Source organism: Pollicipes pollicipes, unplaced genomic scaffold (assembly GCF_011947565.3).
Source record: "Pollicipes pollicipes isolate AB1234 unplaced genomic scaffold, Ppol_2.1 Scaffold_4740;HRSCAF=5597_pilon_pilon_pilon, whole genome shotgun sequence".
Lineage (NCBI taxonomy): Eukaryota > Metazoa > Arthropoda > Thecostraca > Pollicipedomorpha > Pollicipedidae > Pollicipes > Pollicipes pollicipes.
In genome coordinates this window covers 34,120,345-34,146,481 of record NW_023596545.1, presented here as the reverse complement: position 1 = coordinate 34,146,481, position 26,137 = coordinate 34,120,345, and the positions used below count along the sequence as shown (strand labels likewise).

Sequence of the window (26,137 nt, the reverse complement as noted above, 5' to 3'; positions counted from 1 at the left end):
ACTTAAAACATTATGTACATCCGATGCACAAATTAACTGTCTAAATTATACATTCCGGCATATGACGCATGACATATGGTACATGTCGTATACCAAAACAAATGGGCGACGGATGAAACTGCATTTTCTTTACATCTTTTGACGCTGAAAGCTTGCAGGTCTGGCCACAGTTTTTACAGGAGGTAGATAAAGATGCAACCCGCATCTGATGATATGTGCATCGCTATTCATTGAAACTTGCATTCGCAGGCATCATTTCATCAAAACCAGTTAAGGCAGAACCAGGGCAGAACCGAGCAGAACCATGCTACTGTATAGTTCGTCATACTTCCATCGCGCCACATTTGGCCCAATGTGACTCATCTTTGCCTTGCGCTGGCTATTCCAGGTTTACTTTTGTTGTGGTTAATCGTGGTTAGTGTGGAGCCAACAAGGGGCTGGAGATAACGTGGTTGTAATGCATGTGTTTTAACGCGAGTATGTGCCTTAGATGATTGATGTAAGGAAGCCATTTAGGAAATAATGTGTCAAGCTGTTTCTGTGTCATCAGTGCAGTTCCTTTTCCAATTTTGTGGTGCTTAGGTGTATTATATCCCTGGGTGGGAACCGTGGGCGTGCGCGCAGGAACTCAGTTGTGAGAAGGGTTGTGTCCCTCCCACTTCTTGATGATTAGTCACATGAGCCATGTGATAATGCATGGAAATACGAACACTTAAAGTTCGGTTGTCCCTATGCTTACTGCCATGCTGGAAAATATCATTCTATGGTGAACATGTCTGGCATAGCAGCAACATCTCAGGCAATGATTTCAGTTACATCATAAATGCAGGCACTTTAGAATTAAAAACACGGTGTATCCAAGCACTCAAGAGTTTGGCAGACAGTGGCCGCCAATTTCAGAGTGTTGCGAGCTGATGTTTTAGGGGATTTTGATGCCTCAAAGGCAATTTCAGGTAACCATAATCCAAAAATATTTGTCATGCCAAAAGCATTTGACAACTTGGAGATGTTGGACCTGGCCAGTTTGGCACAGGAAAGCACAAGCTTCTGAGCACCATTGCCACTAATTGTCTGGCACAGTGGATGAATTCTTTGCTGACCAGCTTCCTGTGGCCTTCTTACACTTGTCGCCCACTATGTTCATGAGTGTTAGTCTTTCAGCCTGCTAGCTTACAATGTGACTCAGGAACCAGGTAAAGTCACAAGCAGTCTGTAAATTATGGCTATTGAGGTGCAGTGATAATAATAATAATAATGATTGGCACTATACATCTTATAGATGACATAGGCCATTTAGAGGTCAATGCCTCTTTTAGGTATCTGAGATGCAGCAGTAGCATAGGAGGTGGTTAAATCCAAGACTGACCAGTCCAGAGCTGAGTGCCCTTGCCACTTTACCACCACTGCCTCCCCAAAAGCCCTTGGGCAGTCTGCGCTGGTTTCCAAAGTGCAGTCAGACATTATATATTTGTGATACTGTAGAAGTAGTACTTTGTGGAACAAGGTATTGTTATGGTATTGACAGGGAGAGGAGAAGTTATGGTGATGTTAATAGCATGATTTGTTGATCCACTTGTTGCATTATAAGCTTTTTGTGATTCATATTTTTGTGTGCTTATTGTGTATTCAAATCAGTTTTTATACATTGCTACCATGATTTGCATTCCTTAATGTCAGCTGATGGTGGGAGCAGTTTGTGTGTTGGTGTGGGGCTGGGGGCTGTTGGGATATTGATAGGGCAGGACCCGATCAACAACAGCCCCACGTTGGAGCTGTTGCATGCACCACATGACACTGGACCAGCAGTACACAACTCATGAGATCTCACCTGTGTGATAATGTATTTCCTTTGTAATCATTCATGGATCCTTATTCTGCAGTTATTAGGTGGCTGAGCATAATTGGTAGCTAAACAAACATGCCAGAAATGCAGGTAATTGGATAATATCCAAAACTAAACCAGAAACCTCTGTAATCTTTCTACCATTAAATAATGCTATTTTACATAACTGAAGTGCTTGATATTGATGCCATGGGTTCATAGAAGTGTTGTCTATGATTCAGGGGATCAGGTTTGAGCCCTAGGGCAGGACACATGATGTTGCAAAACTAACAGGAAAGGTCAGTTGGCAACTGCCTAAGTTGATCTATACAGGATATGAGTTAGCTCTCAAGTGAGACCAAAGTCAACTCAGACCTGCAGTGGCTATGCTGCAGCAATTTTTGGCATGTAAATACCTCCAGGGTCATGTCTGCCCAGTGAGTATCCAAAATCCCTGACCACCCAATTGCATCTACCAGTTGCAATTGCTTCAAAAAGAGAAGGAAGAAGTCTGTTGTCAATTCACCAGTTTTTGTTACATAGAGATCAAAGATATTTCATCAGCAAGCCTGATATGTTGATGTGAGATGTTTTCGTTGGAGGTTTAGAGCACACTCGGCTTGTGAGCTATATGGCATTGCCTGCTTGTCATCCTGGCGGGAAGGATGGGCACCACAGGGAATCCCACCATGTGCCTTATTGACATGGCATGATTAGTGGCTTGCAAACTGAGCTACCCATATGCCATTTGGTGATGGATTGCTGGAGAATGGATGGTAAAACATCATGCAAACTCTAACCCATTATCATATTTCTTTGCAGGGTTCAGTGAATGAAATGGATTAAAAAGACAGCAGCAGTGAACATACATTTGTATTCTCTACCAGTGATGATGAAGCAGATGGACCTCCTGATAGACATCAATGAGTGCTTGAGAGATTCTCCAAAGTTTAGGTGATGCTCAGCCTGGTACTTGAAATGAATGCATGAAAATGAAGAATCATGCTTCACACATTGTATGATTAAAAATATGATTAGCTTGATTTAACTCAGTAGTGCTCACATGTTCACATGCCTTGTTGTGCTGAATGGATAGGTTGAGAGCAAAAGAAAGGAATCCAGTGTTGATATCTGCATTGATATTGACTAACTATACCTGGGCAGACATAATTGCTCTCTTATCATATCACTGTGTATTCCCCCTTCCTCATACATTTGATATGCTTGGTATGTTTCAGGCAAAGTTTACTTGAGAATGAAAAGAACATAGAACATCTTGAGGGTCGTCTAGAAAAAGCTGTCAAGAACTGTGGAATCATGGTGGAAAGTGGTCGCCAGTTTGCCACCTCTCAAAAGTAAGTGACCTTTTGCATTCTAACTGCACATGGAAATTTGAACAGCAAAAATATGGTCAATTAAAGGGATCGTACCACACACAGCTGTGATCCCAGTGCTGCTGCGCTGCTTTTTCAGCCAAAGAAGTTTCATCCATGGTGGGCACATTGAGAGCCCATAGTTGTACATAGCAGGTTCCAGGGAATAATTACTGGAACAGCTGCTGCAGTTATTTTGCTGAAAATAATGCAAGTTGTAATTTAGTTCAGCTGCAGTAACAAACCAATATATGGTTGTGTGCATTTGTGTACTGCCACAATGTACTGTGTGCATGAGGAGCAATGACTACAATCACAGATAAAAGTTAATAAGCCATGTCAGCTGGCCAGCTGGCCAGCACACTCGAGCCAACACCCATCCTGTACCCCACAGCCATCTGCTGGTCTCGCTGTGGGATGTGGCCGGCCACTTCAAGGAGCCGGCCATATCAGCTAGCTTCCACCAGCTGCTGCACGCGCTGGCCGAGTTCCAGAAGTACCAGGGCCACCTGGTGGACCAGGCTGCGCGCATCATCAGCCGCAATCTGGGCACCATGCTCAAGACGTGAGTGCACGCCCCGGTCACGCGGCCCCGACAGGTCGCGAGGCGCCTGCGAAGTCGGGCGCCATCCCAACAACGGCAGTCGACTCTCCGTTCGTCCCAAATGTCCGTTTTGGGCGACGACCACGCGCGGTTGGGGATGCCTCCGTGGCGATGTGCTCGGCGCTGGCTGAGATCGGTGTCGTGTTCCAGTGCCGCCTGGCCCGGTTTGTGCTGCCCCGCTAGTTTTGACTGAGCGCGTGGCGTCGCTGGGCCGCGAGCTGCCTCCCCCAGTCCCCTGCGGGGTCCGTCGTCCTGTGGAGAGGGGGGGGGGGGGGGAGGAAGAGGTTCGACGGCCGGCCGAGCGCTCCAGCATGTCCCGGCACGTCACGCTGGCTCGCCTCCGGTCCGCCGGCAGGGACATCCGCCAGCTGAAAGAGACGCGCCAGAGCTTCGAGCACATCTCAGGCGACTTGGACACGGCGCTGACGCGGTACGCCCAGGCGCCCAAAGGACGCCCGCAGGAGGTCAGTGGAGGGCCGACTCCGGGTGGGCACTAGGTCGGTTCCAGGGGGCGCCACTGGTGCGGGTTCCAGCTGGTTGTCATGGCTGTTTGCTCCTTGAGGTCGGCTGTGTCTGTTTGTGTGATTTTTCTCAGGCTGATGTTTCTGACACTGAGATTCCAGCAATGAAGTGGACACAGGTTTTGGTCTCTGCAGATGTTTTAAATTCAGGAGTTTGAAAGAACTTTGGTGTGGCAGAACTGATACATTAATCACCGGTGTTGCTACGATTTCGTGATTTTAGTCATGTTTGTAACTGCATGGCCTCTGATCTACTGGACACTACCCACATGCCATCACGCTGTTCTCAAATCCCTCAAAATCCGCATTCCTTGGATAGATGGTGACACTGAAACTTTTTTAAAAGACTTACAGATGACAGTACTGGTTGTTCCACTTAAAGCGTTTTTTGTAGCAGTGCAAGTGAGGATGCTTGCACGCTGCCAGTGTGATCTGGGAATTAGATAGACAGGCTCCCGTCCCCACGCTCAGTGGCTAAACGCGTCATTTGCAAGACACCAACAGCCTTAGCAGGCGTGGGTCATTTTGGAAACTCGAGAAGTGTGTTCGTGTCCGCGGGGGGGGGGGGGGGGCTGTGGTGGAGACGTTTTGCCAGGCAGATGGGTAGTGATGATGAAAACAAGAATGTACCAATGTTTAAGAGTCTATGATGAAAATATGAATAAGTGTCACTTTATACAAGTCTCAACCTCTTTAGCACAAAAGTTTCAAATGAAACGCCCTGCAATGCCTTTTTAAAATTAACAGTTTAAATGGAGCACCCTGTAGTATCGGGATACCAGGATGACAAATGGCACTGTCTGCCTGTTCAGATCGCCCTTCCTTTTTCCCCACGCACGTTCAGGCGCAGTGTTACTGTAAGGGAAGTCTTGCATCGCTGTCCCGCTGACCTGTCCGTCCCCTGCCGTGCCGCAGCTGGAGGAGACGGCCAACCTGGTGCAGGCGCACCGCACCTGCTTCCGTCACACGGCTCTCGACTATCTGCGTGCCGTCTCGCTGCTCCAGTCCCGCAAACAGCACGAGGTGCTGGACACGGTCAGTGGCGGCGCCGGCAGCGTCCCAGTGGCCCTCGCGCCGTCTCGCTGCTCCAGTCCCGCAAACAGCACGAGGTGCTGGACACGGTCAGTGGCGGCGCCGGCAGCGTCCCAGTGGCCCTCGCGCCGTCGCGCTGCTTCAATCCCGCAAACAGCGCGAGGTGCTGGACACGGTCAGTGGCGGCGCCGGCAGCGTCCCAGTGGCCCTCGCGCCGTCGCGCTGCTTCAATCCCGCAAACAGCGCGAGGTGCTGGACACGGTCAGTGGCGGCGCCGGCAGCGTCCCAGTGGCCCTCGCGCCGTCTCGCTGCTCCAGTCCCGCAAACAGCGCGAGGTGCTGGACACGGTCAGTGGCGGCACCGGCAGCACCCCGGCCGCCCTCGCACCGATAGCAGCGCACAGGGCGCGGCCCGTAACTGGTGCCAGTGGAGAATACGCGCCTCGTGCTGTGCTGAGGTGTTATATGGGCGTGCTTTGTCTTCGGTTGCGACCTCGTTGATGAAGTGCCTGCGGCCTGTTCATTCTCCGCGCGCGCCGCTCGCGCGCAAATGATGATTGGCAGAAAAAGGCTCGTGATCTGTGTTCTCTGAGGTACTTGCGCGCAATGCGCGCGGTTGGGAGCGGCCGAAGCACACGCTGAAACATCACCACACCCATATGCGTAAGACGGACGGCATCGCCGCGGCCGCAAAGCTCGTATTATTTTTGTACCAGCATCTGGAATGCCCGGTTCACACTGATGGGTTTTTCCTGTAGACCACCGTTGGTACACCGTTGGCACACTGGTCTTAAATGAAATGGCTAAACTGCAATATCCAGTGCCACATCCGGTACCATCACTCACGGCATCTGCGGCGGGCGACCCAGTAAGCTATGTTAATCCTAGCAGACCGGTCTGCACCGTGCATTCCCGTCGCGTGCATCGAATGAGGAGGGGGGGAAGGGGGGGGGGGGGGGGGGGCGACAACTTTGCATGCGCAACACGAGCGCAGCACATGGACAGGATCCCGATCGCTGATCCTTTCGGACGGAACCCCGGGAAAATAACTTTGAAGCAGGAAAATGAGACGTAGTCAAGGACAGCCGCTACAAATGGCATTGTTTCCTGTACATGTTCGTATGCGTACGCTGCTAAAGGTGAGAACGCGTTTGTTTCCGTGGGCTGCTCATTACTGCCAGTATGAACGTGGTGCTATAACCCTTTGTGTTTAAAGTCTCACAGGAGATTGTAGCCTCGTTCTTGGCGAACTAATTCTGCTCGGTACTTGAGCGGTGGCAAGATCGTATTCCACGCACTTTTTCAATATAACGTATCGTGTAACTTAGAGCAGCTCCAACTGCAGCACTTTTTCCAACCATACATCTTCCGTTTGAACTCCTCGTAAACATGAAGCATCCCCCGTAAAGCCCCCCGTAAAGCCTGAATACACGTTTCCAGCGCGTTCGTGACTGGCCGATCACGGTCCGTGACCGTTGGGTCGATTAATTGCTGTTTCGTGACATGTGGCAATGTCCGCCACCTGCGAGGCCACACCGCCGTGCGCGGCGCGCTCGCCACGCCCTGCCGTTGAGCGGCGCCCGCCGCCGCCGCCGCCGCCGCCACGACGGCTGACCGCCGGCGGTGCCGACAGATGCGGAGCTATCTGCAGGCCCAGGTGACGTTCTCGCACCAGTGCCACGACCTCTGCCAGGACCTGGAGCCGCAGCTGAAGGAGATCAGCAGTCAGGTAAGTCCGGGCGGCCGGCTGGACTGGCGCCGTCAGCTGATGACGTGCTGGACGTCGCCTCGCTCCCGGCTGCGAGCGTGCCGAGCCAGCGATGCCCGCCACCGTGCTTGCGTCGCCAGCGGCTTTGGTCGTGCCCGTGCCAGACCGGGCCCTGGCCGGGGCCAGCGGTGTTGTACGCTCGCGGCGGTGCCGCCCGTACCCTGTGGCCCGGGTCGGGCTGAGCGGGGGCGTGTGGCGCGGTCGGCAGATAGACGGGCTGCGCGCCGGCACGGACGTGTTGGAGCATCAGCTGGAGGGCGTGCACTCGCACGTGACGCACGAAGACGTGCTGCAGTCGCAGCGGCCCAGCCCGGCCGACACAGGCGTCTTCATGGAGGGCTACCTCTTCAAGCGCACCACCAACGCCTTCAAGACGTGGAACCGGCGCTGGTTCACGCTGGAGAACCACCAGCTCAAGTACCGGCGGCGCACAGGTGAGCAGCGACAAGACAGCGGAGGCTGAGTGTACGGGGTCAGGGCGTTCAGGACGGTTTTTCTCTGGGAAACCGGTAGGACGGCGAATACAGCGGGTGATAGCAACAGCGGCGATGGCCATCGAACATAGTTCGGTTGACCATGAAGCCGGGTCGCAGCATACCCCGTTTTTTCGTTTTTGTTTTGTTTTTTGGATGGGGAGTCGGCCCACCTGGAGAACAGTGGGAGTGAGGCGCGTTGTTTGTCGCGAGCGCGGTCCATGCGCGCTCCGCGACTGCGTGCTGGCGCTCGGGCGGGTCGTGGCGCGATGACGGGCGGCGACGGCGGCCGGCAGGCGACGAGCTGACCATGATGGAGGAGGACCTGCGGCTGTGCACGGTCAAGCCGGTGCACGAGCTCGACCGGCGACACTGCTTCGAGGTCGTCTCCCCGCTCAAGAGCCACGTGATGCAGGCCGACTCCGAGCCCAGCTACAAGCTCTGGGTGGAGGCGCTCCAGGTCAGCCCGGGCGAGACACGACTGCGCTGCTGATTGGTGTAGAGGGATGGCGGATTGAGCTCCTGAACGTGAGATGCCGTCAAGAGGGCGTCCGTTCAATCGCCGTGTGGATGGCGTGGCTTCTCCGCCCTCATTGATCGCTCCTCTTGATGCGTGCGGCCGATATGGCCTTCACTGCACGTCAAACGACGCCGCATAGCGTGCAGCGCTGCCTGTGTGACCCCGCCGCGTGGCACGAGCGGCGGCGGCGGCTGCGTGCGAGCGCCGCCTGACGCTGCGTCGCCGCCCGTCGCCAGGCCGGCATCGGCGCCGCGTTCGACCGGCCGACGCTGCGCTCGCCGACGCGGCTGACCGACGGCGGCCCGGCCTCGTCGCCGGCGCCGGCGCCCGTTGTGACGCGCCGCGCCAACGTGCTGGAGCAGGTGCGCCGCGTGGCCGGCAACGAGCGGTGCTGCGACTGCGGCCGGGCTGAACCGACCTGGGCCAGCATCAACCTGGGCGTCACGCTCTGCATCGGTGAGCGCCCGCGCGCGGCTTCGAGGTGTACCGACGGGGAGCTCCCTCCTCCCTGATCACGTGGGTCGGCGCGGCGTGGCCTTGTTCTCCCGGTCTCTCCCGATTTGGCTGGTAGATGACGACGTTTTGCGTGTTTGGTTGGACGCAAACCCAGCGCGGGCGTGAGTGGTCGTGTTTGACCGTGTTTTCATTGGCTCATTGGCGCTCGCAACGCACTTCGTATGTGCGGTGGTGACCGCAGTACCGCCCCCCCCCCCCCCCTGGACGAGTCCCGTTTCGTGTCAGCCGCGGGCCTCTGACGGCCGGCACCGCCGCGCAGAGTGTTCGGGCATCCACCGCAGCCTGGGCGTGCAAGTGAGCAAGATCCGCTCGCTGACGCTGGACGCCTGGGAGCCGGAGATCCTGCGCGTGATGGCCGAGCTCGGCAACGCCGTCGTCAACGGCGTGTACGAGGCGTGCCCCGACCCGGCGTGGCAGCGGCCGGACGCCGACACCGAGAGGTCAGTCCCGGCGACCTTGACCTGACCGAGGTCAGCGACGTCGACGGTGGGCGGGGCCAGACGCCGGGGGTCACTGGTGCCCCGGTCCCAACCGCGGACTAGGAGCGGGCGGACTCGGGAAGCCTGATCCTCCTGCGACGTCGCGTTGGCATACAACGAAGCGCTTCTGGGAGGGTGCACCGACACCAGTCCGGGGGGCGGAGCTGCTCTGTGAGCCTGGCTGTATCTCCAGCCCTCTCCCCGTGTGTCTGACCTGACGTGCTCCCGTCTTCCGGCCGCCCCGGTGACGTCCGCACCCCGCGGCAGGAGTGCGCGCGAGGCGTGGATCCGAGCCAAGTACGCCGAGTGCCGTTTCGTGCGTCGGCTGCCGGGTGCGCCGGGCTCGGCGGCGGCGGCGGCGGCGGCGCCTGTGGCGCGCCGCTGGAGCGTGCGCCGGCTGCGGCGACGGCCACGCAGCAGCGAGCGCCGGCCGCGCACCGTCTGCGTTGGCGGCCGGCCGCCAGCCGCCGGCGACGCGCCGGCCGCCTTCAGCGCGCTCATTATTGACGGCGGCGGCGGCGGCGGCGACGATGGCGGCGACGGCGAACGGCGCAGCGGAGCAGGCGGCCGGCGGCGACCGGCTGCTGGTGTTCGGCGACCAGCTGGCCGAGGCGCCACCCCCGCCGCCGGCCGACGGGCCGCCGCCGCTCGACGATAGCGACGAGTCGACGGCCGGCGAGGACGACGCGACGCTCGGTGAGTCGCCTGGCCCGACGGCGGTGCGCATGCGCGGGCCGCCCGCTCGGCGGTGTTCACGGTGTAGTGACTTACTGCCGGCGGGCTTCATGCAGAGTGTGGTGGTTGGCTTGGGTCGTGAGCGCCATGCGTGTCTTGGTGCGCCCTGCGTGTCAGCTGACGTGCTGGTGTGCGGCACGTGCGAGGCGCGCTCCGCCATACATCGCGGTGAGAAGCCCGCGACTGCGCCGCTCGGTCGCGCCACGCTCCCAGCCGGGGTGCGGCGCGCCCCGCGCTCCCGGCCCGCCTCACCGAGCCCGCGCGGCACCGCCGGCAGACCCGGAGGCCATGTGTGACCTGAATCCGGACATGCTGCTGTGGAAGGCGGCGGCGGCGCACAACCTGCCGGTCATCTGCAGCGCGCTGGCGCTGCGGGCCGACCCCTGCTGGCCCAACAGTGACCGCGCCGGCCGCACGCCCCTCCACGCGGCCGTCACCAGCGTGAGTCGCTGATGCTGTGCGGCTGGGCTTCCAGGCGGCCGCGTGCTACCACCTAATATGGCCCCCGGGGTTGCTGCGTTCGCCTGTGTACGGAGGACCCGTGATGGCTATGCTTTCTGGGGTAGTGGGACTTTGGGACGACTGCCCTGTTTTGTGGCAAGGCCTGTCCGCCTCTGTGACAAATGCGCTGTGGTGTACAGCAGGTTTCTGTGACGAATGTGCAGTGCTGCGCTACAGACATCTGTTACATCTGTGCGCTGCTGTACGTTAAACCTCCGTGACGCCTGTGCTCTGCTGTGTGGCGGACCTTTGTGACACCTGTGCTCTGTTATGTGACAGACACATGTGACACCTGTGCTCTGCTGTACGTCAGATCTCTATGACACCTTTGCTCTGCTGCGCGGCAGACCTCTGTGACACCTGTGCTCTGCTGTGTGGTGGACCTCTGTAACACCTGTGCTCTGCTGTGTGGTGGACCTCTGTGACACCTGTGATCTGCTGTGCGGCAGGGCTGTGTAACAACTGTGCTCTGCTGCGCGGCAGACCTCTGTGACACCTGTGCTCTGCTGTGCGGCGGACCTCTGTGACACCTGTGCTCTCCTGTGCGGCGGACCTCTGTGACACCTGTGCTTGCGGCGGTCCTCTGTGACACCTGTGCTCTGCTGTGCGGCGGTCCTCTGTGACACCCGTGCTCTGCTGTGCGGCGGACCTCTGGGACACCTGTGCTCTGCTGTGCGGCGGACCTCTGTGACGCCTGTGTTCTGCTGTGCGGCGGACCTCCGTGACACCTGTGCTCTGCTGTGCGGCGGACCTCTATGACACCTGTGCTGTGCTGTGCGGCGGACCTATGTGATACCTGTGCTCTGCTGTGCGGCGGACCTCTGTGACGCCTGTGTTCTGCTGTGCGGCGGACCTTCGTGACACCTGTGCTCTGCTGTGCGGCGGACCTCCGTGACACCTGTGCTCTGCTGTGCGGCAGGGCTCTGTGATGGCGTGCCAGCACCTGCTACTGAACGGCAGCCGGCCGGACCTGCAGGACGCCGATGGACTGACGCCGCTCCACCTGGCCGTGGCCAACGGTCAGTCGAGCCGACACCAGGCGGCGCCGCCGTCCCGCCCGAGCCGCCATAGGTGGCGCCGGTCCGGTCCCGGGTGGGGGTGCTCCGTCCCCGACATCGCTATGGTCCTCAAAGTGGGGTTGGGGATTTTTACTGCCTACTGGTAGCGACTGAATGACCTTGTCATTGCACTAGTTGCGCGGATACCGGTTATTAGTTTTGTTGGTTATGTATGTGCTGCTCGACGAAGTGATAACCTACACAAGCTGAGGATTCGATTGCCGTGATCAGATAAGCGGTAAAAGTGATCTCAGAAATCGGTTTTTCCGGTTTTCAAAGCAGAATTACAAGTGAAGAGTAATACAAATGCTGCTACCTCTGCCCTGGGCGAACTAAAACAGTTCACTGCTCCAGAATGTCTTGACATGGAGCCGATTACACTGCGATGTGGCATGCTGCTCCCATCATCGTTCCACGGAGCCTCCGTCAAGAGCATGATACAACCTTGCCCGCACGGGTGCAGAACTGAACTTGGTGGGAACATTGCGTCATAATTAGGGAACTAAAAATACCTGTTTGGGAGCAAGCCTTTGAGCGGCTGACAAACTTCATGACATGTGGACCCGCCCAGACCTGACCTGACCTGACCTGACCTGACCTGACCTGACCTGACCTGACTCCGCCCCTGCCCCTGCCCCTGCCCCTGCCCCTGCCCCTGCCCCTGCCCCGTCCCTGATCTCCTTTGCCCTGCCCTGCTCTGTCGCCCTGCCGCCGGACCCCGTCCTGCCCTGCTCTGAAATAACATGATTCGACATGACATGTCATGCCATGCCACATTATGTCATACCATACCATGTCATGTCATGTGCCATGCTGTACCACACCATACCATATCTATCATATCATGTCATAACTATTATAATATCATACCACACCATACCACACCATACCATGCCGTACCCTACCCATAAAAACTTGTGAGGCGCACAGCCACAGTCGCAGACAATTTGTGTTTCGCTGGAGAACGGTACCTTCTTGCAAAATTCATGTCATGCCAGCCAGTTGCGTTGCGAAATGAATGATCGACACTAACCGTTTCTGTGCTAAAGTGCATGAAGAAAATAACTGATGAACTGTTTGATTCACCATTTCCGTATCAATATGGATCGGTTCGACGCGCATTCAGCCATATTTGTTCCATGTTTCGATGTTCCACACCGCAAACAACAGGCCTAGCCGGGTTACAAGGCCACGCTTGGCGTTTGCAATTCGAAATGTGCCGTTTAAACTTTTGTTTCAACGGCATAGTCACGTTTGTTTTAACGGCAGTCAACAGCTTTGTTTGGTTGTCTTGTTTTGCCGTTCCAGTTTACCTCTGTCTCAATTTGGAAGACTATGGCGACATAGCAAGACAAATGTCATCAATTTATTACCCGTTTCGATGAAGACATCATCAGTAAACCAGTTACTTCATCACCAGATTTCGATGCTTTAATTTGATGTTGTGCTTGTATTGGGGAGTCCGTCTGCCGGTACCCCGGCGATTGCGCAATCTCGGAGAGGCACCTCACCCGGCCCCGTCTTCGCGGACGCCGCAGGCAGGCAGGCGCGCGCGCCGGCGGCGTGCGTATCATTCAGGGGCCCCCGCGTCCTTGGTTGGTGACTGCCGTAGTTTAATTCGTAGTAGTGGACGCGCCAGCCTCGCTTTAAAAACAGCCGGCAGTTGTCCGTCGTCAGGCGAACTGTGCTGCGTCGTACAGCGGCCCGGGGGGCCGGCTCGGCGCCCCCGCTGCCCTCCCGGCCGGCCGGCGCGTGTGTGGGCGGCACCCCGGGCCGGCCCCGCGCCGCCGCCCCGGCTGCGCCCCTCCCCGGCCCCGCCGGCGCCCCCGCCCCCATCCGGGCCCCGGGCACGGTGTCCGGCGCCGCCGCCTGCTTATTTTCACGCTGTCACCGACTTCCAAACACTGGCTGATGTCGTCTAATGAACCCCGGCGCGCGCGAACGCGATGTGCGCCGCCGACCGGCGGGAGGCGGCGGGGCGAGGGCGGCGCGGGCCGGCGCGGACCGGCGCGGGCCGGCGCGGACCAGCGGCACCGCGGCGGGACTCTTCCGGTCGTGCCAGCGATCAGCACGCGGAAGTGTGCCTGCTCTGACGAGACCTCGGCTGGCGCAAGTGGGCTGGTGTTTGGGTGTTTCGGGCGCTCTGACTGCACGGTCGCACAGCGCTCAGTCCCACGCAAGTAAGCCCTGGCGTCCGTGGATCTGTAGAACTCATAACATCTGTTGGGGATTTTCTGCGGAACATACAACGTTTGTGTCAAGGGTCAAAGCTGTTGGCGAATGCAATGCAATATGCGAAAAATACGGCAGTCGCGCCAATTCCGACAGTCACACGCGATGTATTGCGACTTGGCAGGTAAATGATGAGGTGGTTTTCCTTGAGGTGTCATACTTTCGGCCACCTAGGCGGGACTCTCAAGTTTGATACATGTCCCATCTTGAAATGTTCTGTTTACGTAAATCACTGATTGCCGTCCCCGCGCCGGCTCAAAGCTTACATCGGCCGTTAATGTGAAGTTGTGTACATTTGGTCGCTATCCAGCGTGGTAAGACGTCTTTGAAAAGGAGGGCATCCGGGTTCCAGTATGAACAGGTTAAAGATCACGCTTTGAAGTTTGTCTTGTGATTGATTGTTATGTGTTTTGAAACAAACTACCTACCCCGAGTACGGCAGAGAGATAAACTGAGCTGGAGGTCTAATTATAATACATATTCGCTGCGATGCACGCCAAAGATTTGTTGATGTGAGTATTCCAAACGCGATTTTTGATCTACCAAACGTTATAGGATAAGCAGACTCCACCATGTTTTCTCAGTTACATTTTCACGCTATTTCTGTAAGACTTTCCATGTTACAGTAGCGGTTAATGCGAATAGGCGACATATACATGCTAGCGCTGCCTATGCTAGTTTTTCACGAAAGGTGTGCACACTTTATGCTTTCATGTACCTGAGATGCCTGACCCCACCCCTCATCCGTCCCCCCCCCCCACCAACGGCCAGCAGCGTCCCGAGAGCGGCCTCTAAGGTTTGAGCGCGCCCGGGGCGAGCCTGCGCACCGGGCAGCGCGCAGCGCCGCCGCGGCCCGCCCGCAGACGCGTCACTGTCCTGAGGGGTGGCCGCGCTTGTGCCGACGCCGAGGCCAACGCCGGCCGGATAAACGAACAGCGCCGCCGTGCGAGCTCCCTGTTTACTACGACATTCCTGAGCCGCCGTCACGACGTCACGCCGTCACGACGTGACCCTCGCCGTGGTGGGTGGCCGCCTTGGGGCCGGCGTGGGCGGCTCCGCCCGCCCGCCCGCTGCTGACCGCCGCTCGTGCTCCCGTTCCAGACAACATGGGCCAGGTGTGTGTTCTGCTGAAGCACAAGGCGAACCAGCGGATCCGGGACGGTCGGGGGCGCGACCCGCTGGGGATCGCCGTCGAGAACGCCAACGCCGACATCGTCACGCTGTGAGTGGAGACGGCGGCGCCCGCGCCAGTCGCCGCCGCTCGCTGGCGCCGTCCTCGCCGGTCTGCTCCGTGCACGTCTGTCTGTGGTATATGTGTGCGAGTATTTCTGGCGCACACCCGTCCCTCGCCCGCGACAGTCCGCCTCTGAAAACCAAAGTGCCGAAAAGATCGACACGCACCAGTCTCGCCCCACGCCGGTCTCACCCACACGCTGGTCTTCACCACACCAGTCCCGCCCATGCGCCAATCTCTCACAGCAGTCCCACCCACACACCAATCTCCCACAGCAGTCCCCCCCCCACACACACACCGATCTCCCACACCAGTCCCCCACACACACACACCGATCTCTCAAAGCAGTCCCACATCCACACACCGATTTCCCACACCAGTCCCACACACACACACACACCAATCTCCCAAAGCAGTCCCACATCCACACACCGATCTCCCACACCAGTCCCCCCCACACACACACCGATCTCCCAAAGCGGTCCCACATCCACACACCAATCTCCCACAGCAGTCCCACCCACACACCAATCTCCCACAGCAGTCCCACCCGCACACCAATCTCCAACAGCAGTCCCACACACACACACGCACACACGCACGCACGCACGCACGCACGCACGCACGCACGCACGCACGCACGCACGCACGCACGCACGCACGCACGCACGCACGCACGCACGCACGCACGCACGCACGCACGCACACACACACACACACACACACACACACACACACACACACACACACACACACACACACACACACACACACACACACACCGATCTCCCACAGTAGTCCCACCCACACACACCGATCTCCCAAAGCAGTCCCACATCCACTCACCAATCTCCCACAGCAGTCCCATCCACACACCAATCTCCCACAGCAGTCCCACCCACACACCAATCTCCCACAGCAGTCCCACCCACACACCAATCTCCCACAGCAGTCCCACCCACACACCAATCTCCCACAGCAGTCCCACCCACACACCAATCTCCCACAGCAGTCCCCCCCCCCCACACACGCACACCGATCTCCCACAGCAGTCCCACCCACACACCAGTATCTCTCCTTCCGCCCACCCAGCTCTCCTCCTCGCCGGTGTGTCCCACACACCCGTCTCTGCTCCACGCAAGTGCTTTCCGCGCACCAGTGTCGCCCCACGCCAGTGGCATCGGCGGCTGGCTTGACACCTCCTCAGAGTGCGTCACGCCCCGCCGCGGCCGCCGGTCCGTTTCCCGATGCGCCGTGCGCGCCCGGCGTCGCCCGGGGCCGTTCCGGGTGCCGCTGGCGGGGCGCATCGGCCCGCGTCTCGCCGCCATTCACGGCTCCGACCTCGCCGACACCGCGCCACCCTCCACAACTGTGGCTGCCGGGTGTTATACAAGGCGAGCCGGGTGTTTTGAGTCGGGCGGTGGCGGGATCAAAGGTCGTACTATTGGAGTAGGCCCGTTTGACGGTGGACCATGCCCCCGTCGGTGAGCCGTCCCCGAGTCTGCAGTGATTCTGACCCTCGCGCGGGCGTGGGTCAGACAAGTGCGGCACCGACAAGGCCAGCACGTGACGCTCGGCCAGAATCTGCCCGCGGCCCGGGCGCGGGTGCGACGGTCACGTGGTCAGCGGCTCGCCTGACTTGTGCGTGCAGATGCACGTGACCGGGTGCCCTTTGGTTCAGCTAACGTGGCCAGCTCTCGTGCTCTCGTGGATCTGCTGTCGTGTGGGTCAGTGGGCCAGTCGATTTTTCCAGCTCGCGTGAATCAGCTGAGCTCTCCTGTTGTCCGGGGTCAGCTGACCTCTCCTGTTGTCCGGGGTCAGCTGACTTTTCCTGTTGTCCGGGATCAGCTGACCTCTCCTGTTGTCCGGGATTGGCTGACCTCTCCTGTTGTCCGGGGTCAGCTGACCTCTCCTGTTGTCCGGGGTCAGCTGACTTTTCCTGTTGTCCGGGATCAGCTGACCTCTCCTGTTGTCCGGGATTGGCTGACCTCTCCTGTTGTCCGCGGTCAGCTGTCTCGGCATGTCCGCTGGTTCAGCTGGCTTGTCTTTGCCTCTGGCTCAGCTAACCTGTTCCACCCGCTGAGATGTGTCCGGCTGGTTCGCAGAGCCCCCGGCTCAGCTATCTTGACCTGCTCTCTGATTCACCGGACTTATTTTGCTATTTTACTCTTCATCAGCTGACTTGTAATCTCTAATTCAACTGACCTGTTCTGCCATCTGCCTTCCTTCCCCACTGACTTGGCCTGCCCTCTGGCTCAGTCGGACGGGCGCTAGGCTGCAATACAGCGCGACACGGCCTACGTTAACACAACAAGACGGGTCCCGTCCCGTTGGTGTTCAGCTGACATGGCACGCCCACGCAGCTGCCTCGTCCAGGGGACCGGTTCCAGTGTCTGACTCGGCTACGGTCGCGTGCACTGTGGCTCATCTGACCGCCCGGTGTATGCACCAGGGGCCGGCTGTGAGTGCAGCGCGCACTGACGCCAGCGCTCTGGAAATTTCCGCTGCTAATGGCTGCATTGCCCGGTGTCGCGCGGTGTCGGGCACTGTGGCGTGTCTTATGACACCGTCAGGAGGGTTCGGGGTTCAGTGAGACTGCCCCCCCCCCCTCGCGGACACGTGCTGCGCCGTGCCGTGGGTGACACGAGGGGCGCAGCGGGCGGGCGAGATGTCGCTGCACGGGGTCCCGGCAGCGGCGAGCGGCGCTCACACCGTCCGCCGCCCTGCTGATCTGTGCCGTCTCGCGCCCGTGCCTGCGGGTCGCCTGCCGCCGGTTGCTCCGTTGTTGCACGCCTCCTGCTGCTCCCGGCCGTGTTGCCGGATGCTGTCCCACGCCTGCGTGCCGGCGCCGGGCCGTCTGTTCGGCTGGCGGCTGGGGAGGAGGGGGGGGGGGGGGGGGGGGACTGACGTCAGCGGCGCAGGTGAACGCTCTCGGCCTCAGACGCGTGTTGCGTCAGAGGCGCCGGCTGCTCGCGCAGGGCCCGTCGGCACGGCGGCGCGGCCCACGCGCCTCCTGCAGGCCTGGGACGCGACGGTGGGGCGGTCAGGCGCCGGGCGACGCCGACGGTATCAGCTCGGTTATCACCGCCGTGCAGATCACTTCCTGCAGTACGGCTGGATTCGACTGGATACTCGAGGCTCATCCCCATCACGCAGATTTGGTGTACGTTTGAGGGCATCCAGCACCGTGTGGCACCAGGCTTTCGTCGCAGCCAAATGTCCGATCCTACGGTTTAGCCAGTGTATCTATGACATGTCCCACATGTCTTTGCGCTTGTCAGTTCGACTCACCGTGTGACGCATGTGTTTCCCACCCAAGGTCCTTTTTGACGCCAGTGAAGATTATTGCTCGCTATTTTCGTCGTTAGCTCCCCTTTTGACAGCTATTCGCAACTGTCCGAGTTTTCTTGCCTCAAAGAAATTGGGACCCAGTTTGTCCGACTAGCCATCTTCGGGCAAATAAAACAACATGCATGTGATCACCTGTGCCATGGAGACTTCGCCTCATTGCACCGTAGCACGATGGCATTAATACGATTCCATGCGTCATGGACATATATGTAGTGCTGTGATGGGAGTGAATAACCGGTGTTGTCGGTCCTGCTATCGACTATCGATTTCCAATGGGTCATGTTGGAGTAACTCAAACCTTGGCAACATTGTACGGTGAGAAACGATCGGATGGCAAAAAGACGGCCGTATAAGGTGCCATATGAAGTGCCAAAGTGCCATATGAAAAAGAAGATTGCTCGGCCCTTTGCGTGCCAGGGCAGCAAGTCAACGGCTGGTACGACGGCCATGCCTCGGCCCGGCAGGCGCCGGGGTATGAAGCTCAATCTTATGTCGATTAGACATCTTTTTTATCGGTCGACATGATAGCCCTCGACCATTATCTGTCTATATTTGTGCCGTCTAACATGATTTGTTGGTGATTTGGGCAGTGGACGATGTCTGTAAGCTGGTTAAATCTCTCGAAGCCCGTATTTATTGACATTTTTTTGTGGTCGGCTATTGTCGGGACGTGATTACACTTTCCTTTCCAGGTAACACAATTATCGGGACGTCAAGCAGGCATGTGGCCCCTTGTGCTTCTATTTCGGGAACGCAGTTGATGTGATGTTTTGTGTTGTCTCAGGCAATCCTTGATTACACGCGTTATTGGCATCCACCCTGGTCTTCTCACAAGGAGTGGTGCAAGGAGTTCCGCGCCAGCTCCAGCGGAGGGGCGCCGACGCATGGGCACGCGGGAGAAAGTGGTGCCCCTCAGGTGGAGAGCGGCCTAATGACGTGCCAGTGAACGCTGCCCGCCGCTCGGCATCACGCCTCCGGTAGGCGGCCGTCTGCTCGTGATCGACCGCCTTTTCGTCACGCTCTAGAGTATGCCACGCCTCGTGACGACGGCGCCGGCCGGGGACGGCTGCGGTGCCCGGGCGGGTGCCCCGCGCCTCCGCCGCCGGTCTGAGAGCGACGCACGCCGCGTGCGCGCGGCGCAATGCCGTCGGCGGCGGCGGCGCCGTGTAAACACGCAGCCGCCACCGCCACCGGAGGCGGGGCGGCCCTGGCGCGGCGGCGCGCGCGTGTGGGCGGCGCGGCGACGAGCGGACGTCGCCGGCGCCGGCGTCACCAGGGGCGTCCCGCCGCCGGGCCGGGCCCGCACGGCACGATTGGGGTCAGCTGGCGGCCGGGCCACAACGCTGCGCTGAGCCTTTCGCAGAAGCAGCGCCGCTGACGTGCGTCAGCTGTCGTCAGCGTTCTGAGCCAGCCGCCGAGGCCGGCCTGGTCGCCGCGCGGTGTTTGTCGCGTGACGAGGGCGTCATAGCCCGGCAACCAGCGGCGCAGAACGCGTCTGCGAGGGCACCGGAGCTCTTGCGTCAGCTGGCCGCCCTGCCGCGTCGTCATACTCGGTTCGCTTAGTTTCCAGTCGTCAATGCTCGCTCGGAGAGAGGCGGGGTGTTTTGAAATGTGAGCCGGTGATGCGGGGAATATCTGCAGAATGATGCTAGCAGCGTGAATGGCATCGGCCCGTGATTGCCGGAGCGCGGGGCTTCTGCTGGAACGACGGCGTTCCCCAGCGGTGCGCGACTGGGCGTGGCGGGGACGATCCCCCGGCCCCGGTGGCTGAGCCTCCACCGCCGTGGCGCCGGGGGCGGCTGGTCTGCCCTGTTGGCGTGCTGCAGACTGAACGGCGCACTGCTCACAGTGGAAGGCCTCCCCGACATTCTCGACCGACGACTGGTCTCTGGGGCGGAGCGGCTGCCGAGGAACGTCAGAATCGGTGCGGGGCGTGCTCTGTCTGGCCAGTTGTTCGTCTCCGTATAACTACGTTGCATTTCGAGAGCAGGTCGTTTTCTTCTGTTGACATGATAGCTAAATGCACATCGTAACGCGCTGTTTTAGCGCATTAGCCTCGACTACTGGTGAGTCGTCTGCGTTACGTAATGGGGTGCTTCTAAAAATGTAACCAGTCTTCGGGGCCCGAGGAAGAACCTACGGAATCGATGATTTTGTGGGCTTCATTTGCGATCGGCATGATTATAACGAAGTAAACAATCTTTTGAATGAGGGTCAGGAAGTTAATGTGGGCGCCTGAGTTGGTGGTCATTTGAGCTTGATGATCATGATGAGCTTGGTCATGATGCAAATGATACCAAAACGTTATCAAGTGAAGCCAGACGTCCTTGCGACCAGTGCAAACATGTATAAGGAACTCATTGGAATGTCTTCATGAAATCCTGGCACCCCTGGGGTGTTTTGTCGCACGTCACTGGCTGTTTGTCGTCTAGCTCACAACTGTGCCTTCACAATCAGCTGCCCGATTGCTCCGAGTCGGACAGTAATCGGAAGCGCTGGCATTTTGATGAAGGAAAGCCGCTTTGTTGACCGGGACAGAAGGTCAACAACGGCCCAGCGCCAGGGCCGTTATTGCCGGGCATTACCGAAGGCTGTGTTAAAATCCGAAGTCGTTAGGGGAGAGCGGGCCACTAGAGTCACCAGGGGTTTGAGGCCGGGAGAGCACAAACTGAACTGGAGAAAAATGTGCATGGCCGGAAAAGCACGAACCACCCCTCCCTCTCTGGATTCCGTAAGAGCCGTGCTTATTAAGCCGCACTAAGCAGTACCTCCCCCGTGCTTATTGGATTTCGCTCTCAGGTGGAGGGGGGGGGGGGGGAGAGGAGTCAATCAGTCAGTGCTATATTCTTGGAAGCTCCACAATGGGCTATTCTGTTAAAGTGTCATTTTTTAGCAAACGCTCTCACAAGCGTGCACACGCGCAAACGCACACATACACGGATTGTGACAACGACACAAGACCACGCGACGCACTGTCACGCGCCAGCATGCTGGAGCGATGGCGAAGCTCTCCAGGGTGAGGCGTTCGGGCCCGCCGCTTCCCGCACCGCCGCAGGAAACCTGCTTCACGTGGAAGTAGTCCGGAAGGCAAAGCTGCGATGGGCTATCTCCGTACGCACCTTCGGCAGCGCCGAAAGCTGTAGTCCTCTCGCGACGCATATTGAGGGAGTACGTCGGAGGCAGGGACTAACTTGGGCGTTGATGTAAGCGGGCTGTCGGTCATCAGCGCACTGACTGTAAACGTGCATGGTTTTAGCGTTGCAAAATGTCACGAGTCACGCTAACATGACGACTGACCAGAGAAGCACTGGGGCATGTGTTTGGCACGTGTAGCGTTTATTTGGCCAGTTTACTCAATAGGCATCAACGGGGAATGGCGCAGCTTTGCAGTGTAAAGCTTCTGGTTTCGCGGTTAATTCTCGGGTGGACAGAGGGGGGGGGGGACACTCCTGACCACCTGTTGATGGGTGGTTGCGCATACTTAAAAAGATGATAATAAGGATCAACGAAACGTGACTTTTAACGGGAAGAACTGGGAAGAACTAGCTCTCTAGATTAGGAGGCTCGACCAAATTAATTTTGCTTTTTAAGGACATTATACGTCGCCCGGTGGCATACCCAGAGAACAGTCCAAGATTCAAATGATGCAATACCTTGCCCAGGGAAAAGCTAACCGATCGCACCAGATTGTTGGGCTCACGACTTGCGCTCGAGTGTTCTCTGTGCGTGATCTGCCACACACCATGGTAGATATCCGGGCCAACACGACTGTCCGGTCTTTTCGGGGTCAGGTCGTTTGACCGCATGGTGCGTGACCCGCACTGCTGAGCTGTAGGCTCGGTTTCGCTTCCCGCTTTGCACCTCTTTCGAAGTTTGCCAATTAAGTTGTGTCCGTGTTGGTTGGCTGCGACGGCTGCATTGCGTTTATGCTGTAACATTGCCGGCAAACCACGCTCGATCAAACATCCCGCGTGCAATGTCAAGAGATAGGTACACTGTTTAAAGACATAGCGGCCTGTTGCTAAAGATTGCACGGAGCTGCGGTCCTCGGTTGCAAAGATAGCTGGCAACCGTGACGGTTGAGCCTTACCAGGCCCATCAGGTCGAGACTATTCCGGCAGCTGATTTAAGTCTCACTCGACCCCGCCCCCCTCGCTCGTAAACTGATCGTGCATTTGGACGAGGGCGACGACGGCGTCCGAATGCCTTTTGCGCCCTTTTGTATATGTAATGTCATAACCGGAATGGGCGTGGCAGCCGAGGCGGCCTGCGATTGGTCAGATTCGCCGCGCTTTGAGTTCTCAGTCGGCGGATCGCTGGCGACGCTGAAGGGCCGCGCGCTCTTTGCGACACCCGTCACTTCCTCGGGGCGGCGGCACTGGTCTGACCACGTCACACGGAGCTGGCGCGCAAGACGACCGTGGATACCCGCGCACTGTAAATCCCCAAACCAGTCACCATCATCAGCAGCATCGTCACCAGCGGCGCGGGCATGACGGAGCGTCAGAGTTGAGCGGGGCTCGACAGAGCACGCGCCAGGCCGGTCGGGTTGTTGCTGCGCTGGCCAGTGTGGTATGCTCGCGCTGGCGGCAGTAGCGCGCCACTAATGCCTCCTAATGGCCCATTAACACAATTTTATGTACTTTTACGGCGCGGAATCGACAAAAACAGCAATTGCGCAGGATGGCGCGCGCCGGAATTACACGTTTCCTTGACATCCTATGGATTCTGGTCATCGTTTTTATGAGGCGGCTCTGCGTACAGCCGCCGCCGACTGCTGGTTAAGTGGGTGGGGTGTATTGGGCGCAGGCATCACGCAGGCTGACACGCCTGTTCGGCGGAGCTTTAACGAGGAGCCTTTGTCTTAAACTTGCTATTTATTGCTTGCGCGACGCCCTTCGTGGCGCGGAACGAGTGAGGTAAAACCAGGCATGAGAGCTACCATCTTGCAAATGACAACAAAACATGAGCGAATGGAACCCGTCGCCTTGTACAACCCGCGCTAGTGTGTATTTACGACTGAATTGGGATGTCGTATGTCGATATCGATATCGATATCGATATCGATATCAGGCGTTCATCCCACACATGCGGAGGAGGAGGTTCAAGGCGATTCGTCTGTAGGTGGGCATGCAGCAAAGATGCAACGGGATAAAGATGGACTGATGTCTAACGTTCCCTTTCAAATTTTCAGATCGCAGTGGTTGGAGTGTGCGCTCTGTTGGTTGTTTGTAGATTCACCCACAGCGATCAATTCGACATGCGTTTTTCGCGGCTTTCACGGCACTAAGGTTCGAAAGAATCAATGATTTTTTTCCGTGTCACGTTCGGAAACAAGATCATCCAGTAAGACACACAGCAAACGCATAGTTCAGGGAAGGACAGCAATAATGGGGTCGGTAGTCGTGATGAGAATGTTGGAGACGAACTCCAAGCTTACTAACGGGGTGCGAAATGACTACTGCGGTCGGCACGCTCTAACATGGGAGCAAACAGCACGATCGCGAACGCGCTCGTTGCCGATTGCAATGTACGTTGAGTGCATGTAAGTTGTGCGTCGTGCATGTGGCATTGGAAAACCCTGGCACAAGCTGAAAAGATAATGGGATAATGAGTATGGAAGTATGATGTATGAAGTTGCGAGTATGAGTATGAATTGGCATATTGAGGTGCTGAAGTGAAAGGTGCGAAATGAGATGGACAGCATTGGCAAGGGGCCGCCAAATTCTGTTGTGGTTCTATTCACCCCGCATTTGTAGCTCGTAAATGTTATAGTCTCCGTGGTCACAGGGGTCGTGACCACCGAGCCACGTCAGACCTCGTGACGCGCGCTAGTTGGTGCCCAGGCTTCGCGGTAAATCACGTGTAACGTGATGCTGCGTCGCTTCTGTGACGCACGTGATACGAAACTGGGGCTGTAAACGAAACCGTGAACTCCCATTGCTGGTGGATATTCCACCAGTGCAGCAGCGGCGAGGTCCTGGAACAGCACGGGGTCTGTTCCATGAGAGTGCCTTTTCGTCGGGCGCGGGGGGCGGGACATCGCGTCATTGTCATAAACCATGAGTAATTGTTTGACGGGAGTGTGTCATCAGACTGGGATAGCGGCAAACGCCCATCCCAAGGGAGGGGAGCGAGCACCCAGCGCGTGATTCCCACCAGCTGCCACCCTCTTTGCCGGCTGCGGCTTCTGCGGGCCCTGCTGAGAGTGTGCGCCAGTTGACCTCGGGTGCCACATGCGTGACATGATGCCCTGGATGTCACCACACCTGCTCGCGACGTTTCAGAATGTTCGTTCGAACTGTCACAGAATATGACCTTGGCATAACCTACCTGACGGTATGGCGGCAGATAGATCGCGTGACCCTTCCTGAGACTGTGTGACCCCGCCCAGCAGCGCTGGCTGACTGCGTGACCCCCACCCCAGACTTTGTGACTCCACCCAGCAGCGCTGGCTCAAGCCGCATGACCCCCACCTCAGACTGTGACCTCACGTCAGGCTGTGTGACCCCACCTCAGACTGTGTGACCCCACCCAGCAGCGCTGGCTGACCGCGTGACCCCCACATCGGACTGTGTGACCCCACCCAGCAGCGCCGGCTCAGACCGCGTGACCCCCACCTCAGACTGTGTGACCCCACGTCAGACTGTGTGACCCCATCTCAGACTGTGTGACCCCACCCAGCAGTGCCGGCTCAGCCCGCGTGACCCCCACCTCAGACTGTGACCTCAGGTCAGACTGTGTGACCCCACCTCAGACTGTGTGACCCCAGCCGGCGGCGCTGTTTCAGACTGCGCGTCGGCCTGCTGAACGAGGAGATGCGCGACGCGGACGTGGGCAACGGCGACGACGATACGTTCCACCAGGTGGTCAAGGACTTCTCGCGCATGGCGCACGACGCGCCGGAGAAACTGAGTCGTCGCTCGGGCCACGAGCAGGGCGAGCCGCAGCCGTAGCCGGCCGGGCCGACCGGCTCGGCCCTCCTGTGATCCCGCACCAAACGGCGGCGCTCCGGGCGCCGCGCTGAAGAGATCTGCCCGCCGCTACGGCGTCGACCGGCGGCTGTGTTGTGTAGAGTAGCCCGGCCCTGGCCGGCTCCAGGAGACCGCGTGAGAGGTGGCTAGGCCGCCTCACGGCGAGCGGCTCGTGGGACGGCCACTGACCCTCATGTCCCGGTTTGCGGTCTGCTGAACCGTCTCAGGGCCGGTCCGTAGGGTAAAGAGCAGGCCTATTTATATAGCACCGGTTGCTGGTATATATGCCGGCACGTACACTAATCGTGCCTTTCTATAATGCTTCAGCGATATAAGTATATGTATAACGCTGGATGGGATTATGAGCTTGGTGCTCCGATTCGTTTGGGTTGTTTTTTTGGCGGGGGGAGGGTGCTGCAAAGGTAATATGTGGCAAGACTACGCACCATATCGCGCCGGCTGGCGTACCTGTTTGTGAGACAAGAGATAATGGCGACCTAGCATAGCTCACTCCGCAAGCTTGTGCCTGACTATGTTCCTCGGTTATATATCGTTTGGTCTCACGCACGGACTAGCGCTCTGCTGTCGACGCTGAGCAGCCGCCTGCTGCCCTCCAAATGCTCTCGGACGTGGTTGCCTGTCGCACGGTTCGGCGGCGCGTTGCTTCGTCTTACGCCTTGACGCGAATGTTCTCAACCGAATGCTTGTGCGCTGCCCGCGCGCGCGCGCGCGCGCCTTCCGCCTTCGCCCGCCCCTGCTGAGCTGTGTCGACTGCGCGCGGCCAGGTTGTGACTGTGTACGTGGAACGGTACTTAGGTGTCGGCCGGTGTTTTTTTTTTTAGCCCGGCTGGACCAAATGAGCCTGGCGTCCAGCGCCCAATGTCAATGCGCATCCCCGCGGACCATGACTTCCCATATGCATGTAACCCAGATCAATATACGCGT

General features: G+C 58.1%; 1 protein-coding gene across 1 annotated transcript; it reads left to right on the top strand.

Moving 5' to 3' along the window:
* The first annotated feature begins 425 nt into the window (after nt 1–425).
* LOC119098252 (arf-GAP with coiled-coil, ANK repeat and PH domain-containing protein 3) lies at nt 426–26,137 on the top strand. The gene is made up of 17 exons (XM_037221176.1): nt 426–499; nt 2,645–2,776; nt 3,061–3,177; nt 3,590–3,760; nt 4,155–4,263; nt 5,236–5,355; nt 6,985–7,080; nt 7,328–7,553; nt 7,889–8,052; nt 8,349–8,568; nt 8,888–9,068; nt 9,375–9,453; nt 9,743–9,803; nt 10,120–10,283; nt 11,263–11,362; nt 14,735–14,855; nt 25,009–26,137. The coding sequence occupies exons 2-17, from the start codon at nt 2,655–2,657 to the stop codon at nt 25,172–25,174; spliced, it is 2,217 nt and encodes a 738-aa protein (XP_037077071.1). The 5' UTR covers nt 426–499; nt 2,645–2,654; the 3' UTR covers nt 25,175–26,137.